This window comes from Kryptolebias marmoratus, linkage group LG16 (assembly GCF_001649575.2).
Source record: "Kryptolebias marmoratus isolate JLee-2015 linkage group LG16, ASM164957v2, whole genome shotgun sequence".
Lineage (NCBI taxonomy): Eukaryota > Metazoa > Chordata > Actinopteri > Cyprinodontiformes > Rivulidae > Kryptolebias > Kryptolebias marmoratus.
The window spans coordinates 17,277,551-17,283,550 of record NC_051445.1 but is presented as its reverse complement, the minus strand read 5'-3'; the positions used below and the strand labels follow the sequence as shown (position 1 = coordinate 17,283,550).

Sequence of the window (6,000 nt, the reverse complement as noted above, 5' to 3'; positions counted from 1 at the left end):
GACACCTGCATAAATAAGACTTATTTTATTGAAATAATGCAACAAAACGAGCCTTTTCAAAATTGAAGTCCTTGAAACGTTCTGTTAATTATACACTAAGGTGGATTTATCCTCCTCTGGATTTGTTTGTAGGGGGGGGCACTCCAGCTAAAGAGCCTCATGAAACATTTTATAACCACGGTTTTCCTTTATCACAGTTAAGGCTATGGATGCTATCTGCCATTCTTTTAAAAGTTCATTTCTGTAGATCTTCTCAATCATGTATTGTTGCACTTTTTTACAACAGCCAGAAGGCAGAGTTTTACTCAGTGTCATGATGCTGCGTTTCTGCCTGTGCAGGGAAAAAAAAAAAGAACATTTTCTGTCTGTGCTAAACCTCTACTGAGGAAAGGTTGAGGCCGTTGGACCGAAGAGGAGATTATTTCCTGTAAGAACAGATCCAAAGAACAAAGCGTGCAGGTTTCACTCACAGGCCCCTGAAGCAGCAGATCATCAGTCAGTGGGCTTTTTAAAAAAGTACATATTTACTGTAACGTTTCACCTCATACCCAACTCATTCAGTCCACCTCAGAACGTTTAGTGGGGTTGGAGACGTTGTTTGCCTTCCTCCCGACGACACAAACACCTGCAGGTTGTTGTCAAAGCGTGTCCCAGCAGAGGGCTTCGTTACGTTCCTGCAGCAGCTCTCCGCACCGACAAACAACCTGTCAGACTCTGGAAACACACGAGACACGCTGTCGTGCTTTATTAGAGCCGTCAGAGTTAAAACGGTGAGGACAGAGCATTTCATCATTTCATCTACATGTTAGTCCTTCTGTTTGTCCAAAAGTGCATCTTTTAATAACCTGCAGTGGTAAAAAAAACTGAGGAACACACTCTTTTATTATTAATCTTAAGTGTTTATTTTGATGCATGCAAAGTGGAAATGAAGAGACCAAATAAAAGATCCTAACTACATAAATACGTTCATTTCTTTGTACATTTGGACTCGAGTGATGAGCTGGAGCATTGAACCTGCTGCAAATTCCTTCCAGTTCCAAAAAATGGTTGAAAACACACAAAAAAATACTTTGTGCAAATGAGTCTTCTCTCTTAATCACTCTTTTTGAGATAAGGACAATACAGGCTTAGAACAAACGTAACGAGAAAGATTAAAACATAAATAAATAGATTTCTTGAAAAATAAAAATGCTTCCTTCCACTTTAACTTCAGCATTGTTAAAAAAATACAACAGTCACATGCCAAGCTGGGTAATAAACTAAAATAAAGACCAAAAACTGACATCTAGATTCCATAGTTTGCATATCGATAAGAAAATATCAATAATTACAGGTGAAGAAATATAGAGATGGAATAATCAGCTTAGCAGCTAAACTCTGAGGGTCAGAGGGATACTTTGTGAGTTACAGAGGACAGCAAAACAAACAAAAACAACCTTTCTGTCAGCCAGCAGGGGGCAGCACAACAATGATAAAATAGATAAAAAAAACATCCTGTGTTAGTATAAGCAGCAGTTTTAGGCCTCATCTACCTGTTATCCTGTTAATTGTTTTCCTCTGTTCATATATGTTATTTGTCCACAGAAACGGTGAAACCTCCGTGCTGTGCTGACAGGTGGCGGGAGCGTCCATGTTACCCACGCATCAGGATGCAGTCAGAGAACAGTGTTAGTGTGGCTGAGGCAAAGAAAAGCTATAACTATCTCTCTCCAAGCTGAGGTCATTAAAGGAAGACTTATTCTTCCCAAACCATCAAGTATAACTAGAGACAGGAGGATGTGCGCCCCCTGGTGGCCAGCTGCAGTATGACGTTTAAGCTCCGCCCCTCCATGTGAATCAATGAGACCTGGGACAAAAAGCTGCACTTTGGAAACCTTTTTTCAAATTATGTCCCACAAAAGAACTCGTGAAGAACTCATGAGAAGAAGCTGCTGTAGTTGCTCCCCTGCTGAGTGAAAACAAACCTGGGGGAGAATCAAAGTGTTGACGTAGTGCAGGTATCAGACGCTTCAGGTACATCCTCCACCTGCTTCTGCTTTACTTAAAACTGTATTTGTTTGTTTTTTAAAGATGTTCTAAAGTGTTGTACACATTCAAGCACATGTGGTTCGTAGACAAAACAAAACTTTCTGGATGCTGCTTTTCAACTGAAGGGCTACGTTCACACTGCAGCTCTTCATGCTCAATTCTGGGGTTTTTTGTGTGTGTGGGCGTTCGCATGACATTTCAAACGCGACCTCCATCAGACTCCAGTGTGAACAGTCCCGCATGTGCAGAAGAAGATATGACCTCACACTCCGCACGCTGTGTGTGTTGATGGGGGCCGACTCCACATCCAAATGGTGAAGGATAAAAGCAGACGGAGAAGAAAGAGAGCACAAATGTTAACGATGAGCTTTTTTTTTTTCAGCTCCACTCTGACGTGAGGGACCGCCGTCCTTTCATCAGACATGAACGTTCACACTGAGGTCACCTTGAAAAACATCATATGTTTCCGATTCAGTACCACTTTCTGATAAGACCTGGGTCTGATAAGATAAAAATCGTGTTTGTCACGTTCACACTGCCATGAAACAAATCTGATATGTGTCTCATCAGGGAAAAAAAAAGAAAATCAGAACTGGGTCGCATTTGCCTGCAGTGAACGTAGCCAAGCTGTCTTCATTCATGACATCTGAAGAAATAAAACAAGTTTAAAACAAAACCAAACTAGGTGCCCCGTCTTCTGCTCTGACCTTCTATAACTTCTAATAGAGTTTTCTTTTTTGTTTAAGTGTTTTATATAAGGATAATTTTTGTTTTAAATCTTAAAGCACTGGTTGCAAACTTTGTTGTGACACTTTAAAGAGTCCTCAAACTTTCAGTCCGGGTCAGCCTGTGAAGACGAGCTGAGGTGCATCAGCCGCGTTTCTTCAAGACTTGTCTTGTTTTTCTGTGCTTCAGTCCAGAGTCTACAATCATACATCATCCACCGTCCTCCTCACAATACCCTGGGGAGTGTCTTGTGCCTGTTTTTTTCTGAACGCTGCAGCCTGCTGGGTAAAACTCACTCAGGTGCTCCGTTGGACTCGGCGGAGCCTGCGGTGGGCCGTCAGTTTTTGCTGCTCTCTGTTGGAGCGGGCGGCGGCTGTTTGTCCTCCTTCGCATCCGTTTGGCCGTCTTTCTTCTCGTCGTCCGAGAAGAAGAAGAGGGGAAACATCCCAAGGAGGCAGCCGATGCCCACGCCGATGGCTTTACCCTGCACACAGGAGGACGGTCACATTTAGCTCCACAACTACAATGAATCTGCCTCATTTCTCACTAATGGGAGACTTTTTTTTTTAAACATCTGGACTAACTCTTTGTCTTATTGGCACAAATGTCCCTAAATGTGTATTTCCTAACAAGCTGGACCATTTAGCGCAGCCAGGTTCCTTTTAGTTCTGCTATAACCATTCTAACTAATTGCCTTTCACACCTCATCAGTCACAGCACATTAAAAGATCTGATTTAATTTCAGCACGACCGACTGATTGAACCGTGTTTCTGTCGTCGGGTCGACGTTCGACACCGTCTCCGTAAGGTCTGCAGTCGCTGCCCCGCTCTGAAACGAGGCTGCGTGAAACAAACGCGCTGCGGGGCTTCCTCGGGTTAGGAAGTACGAACCGTGTGGCAGCTGACTCTGGTCTGCCACATATCCGCCTGCTTCGGGCTCAGATCAGGAATCTGCATCCCCAGCCGAGACGCCAACGCCTCCACGTAACCTGCCAGACTGAAAACAGGGGGAAGGAGGACACAGCGTGGACAGAAAAGTGACCGTTAGAACCATCGGCGCATCAGGAGGGCTCAGTGTGGAAACGTGACCGGCTGGTTTTATTCTGACTTTTTAAAAACGGGTAAAACTCTGTTGAAATGTCTCAACTTGACGAGGCCTGGTTGTTAATGATCGTGACTGACTGCAGCTGGTGGGTTCACTTTGGCAGCACGAAGAGGATTAGTCTGACGGCTGTCAATCATCTGTTACCCTCAGGTCAAAGGACAGTTTTCCAACAGAACAATGATCCCAAACAAGCATCAGAACTGGTTTCTGATTGGATACATCAGGCTAACATTAAGCTTCTGGATCAGCCTTTCTAAAGCCCTCAAATCTATTTAAATTGGTTAGTTTTCAGACATAAGCATCCTCCATAAATTTAAATAAACTACTATTTCTGTCAGGAGGAGTCAAATATCAGCCAGAATTCTGTCAGAAGCTTGTTGATGGATCCAAAAAGTCTGGGATTAAGGTGCAACTTGCTAAAGTGACATTTAACCAAATATTAGACGTGGTGTTTGTGTATATCTGACCCTGTAGGTATAATTTGAACCCAGTGTGATTCACTGAAGTCACATGTTGTATAATCAATCCACCCAGGAAAGGAAATGGTTCTGATAAACCATTAAGAGCCAGAAATGACCACGATCTTCCTGCTCACGATAACCTTCTGTGTTTCATGTTGTCTAATATGAAACACTAATTAAAACTATTAATAGCTGAATGAGAAAAGAGGGATTCTGTGTCAGTCAGAGGCTTTTTTTGTAAGAGATGTGGTCGAAAACGTGAAAAGGTTGTAATCCAGGAAGAATGAACCAAATAATACTTTTATAATCAGGTGAGCTCATTGTTTTCTGTGTTTTGTGTTTACCTGTCAGACATTAAGAATGGAAGAAAAGAGACAAACTAAAAGCCACGAATCAGACCCCAGATTATCATCACTACTAACCCTGACTGACCCACAGAGACTGAAGCCTCTCTGGTCCCGTTTCCTCCTTTTATGCTTCGACTGGAGATGGCATGGATGTTTGGCTTTACTGAGGTCAGCTGGCTGTGGCGGCCATCTTGAATCGGGTCGACTCCAAAAGTTAATGCAGCTGCAGATGATGGTCACCCTGCCAGGTTTCATGGAAACGTCTTCGGTGGTTCCTGAAATATTCAGGCCACAGACGGATGCACAGACACAGAGCAGGGCAGGAATGTGATCGCCCACCCCCTCCTTTGCCGTTTTGACGGCGGGTTATAAAAATCACGGCGAGCCGGTCCCTCGCAGAGCAAGAGAAGCAGATCGTGTGCGAGGACATCCATCCGGGTGAGTCGCCCTGATAGAGTCTGGTTCAGGCAGCGGCACTAATGGATTCTCAGTTCACTGCGCACACAAATAGGCTGCAGCTGGAGCTGTCCAGGGAAGGTGTGTGTGTGTGTGTGTGTGTGTGTGTGTGAGATAGCAGGATGACGGTCAAGCCTCTGTGTGAGTTTTATCATTTCAGGCAGAACTTTAAAGGTCATGTTTATGGATGAGATAAGAAGGAAGAAGAAAAAACTGCTGAAAGTTTCTCTTCTCCTAATAAATGAAAACACGTAATCGATACAAAACTACACGTAAGACAGCCACCCCCCCAACACACACACACACACACACACTTTCAATTTATCTCCCCCTACAAACCAGGCGTCCCTGTGGAGTCAAATTCAATCCAAGTATTTCACACACTTGTGAGAGCAGAAGGGTAAAAAGACCCAGAAGATAATATTCAGCAGTAAGAACACAGATAGAAAATGATTCAATATATGGAAATGCAAAATCGTTCCTCAACGTGAGAGAAATGTTTCAGCTGAAAGCAGCAGTCCTGTTTTTTGGTTTTAATGAAATCTTGAAAATAACACAGTATGGTGTGATTTGTGAGCACTCAGAGAAAGTGTTGGGGACGACTCTCAGCGACCACCACACCACATTTTAGCTCCCTCGCTGTGAAACTGACAGCATCATAACCAGGTTTGTGTTGGCCGAGGCGGCTTGGCTGTGGCAGCCATCTTGAACTGGGTTGACTGTGATAACCTGAGAGTGTCATTACTCTCAGCTACTACCACACCAACCTTTAGCTCTAAACCTGTAAATCTAGAAGTCTCTGTTTGCTGAGGTCAGTCGTAAATTCCTCTTCGATACAAGTCACTGCGTGTCAGACAGAGAGGGCAGCGAGTGTCTG

The 6,000-nt window shown here is 43.7% G+C and overlaps 1 protein-coding gene across 3 annotated transcripts in view; it reads right to left on the bottom strand.

Moving 5' to 3' along the window:
- Window positions 1-884: 884 nt before the first annotated feature.
- The window catches only part of LOC108232294 (transmembrane protein 65-like), a 32,658-nt gene continuing 27,542 nt past the window's right edge, over window positions 885-6,000 (bottom strand). For 2 of the 3 annotated variants that reach the window (XM_017409993.3, XM_017409992.3), the window contains exons 7-8: window positions 3,646-3,751; window positions 2,338-3,238 (exon numbers count right to left, since the gene is read on the bottom strand). In XM_017409993.3, coding sequence (XP_017265482.1) covers window positions 3,092-3,238; window positions 3,646-3,751 — 253 coding nt within the window. In that variant the 3' untranslated portion in view covers window positions 2,338-3,091. The other variant, XM_017409994.3, reaches the window with a different exon arrangement.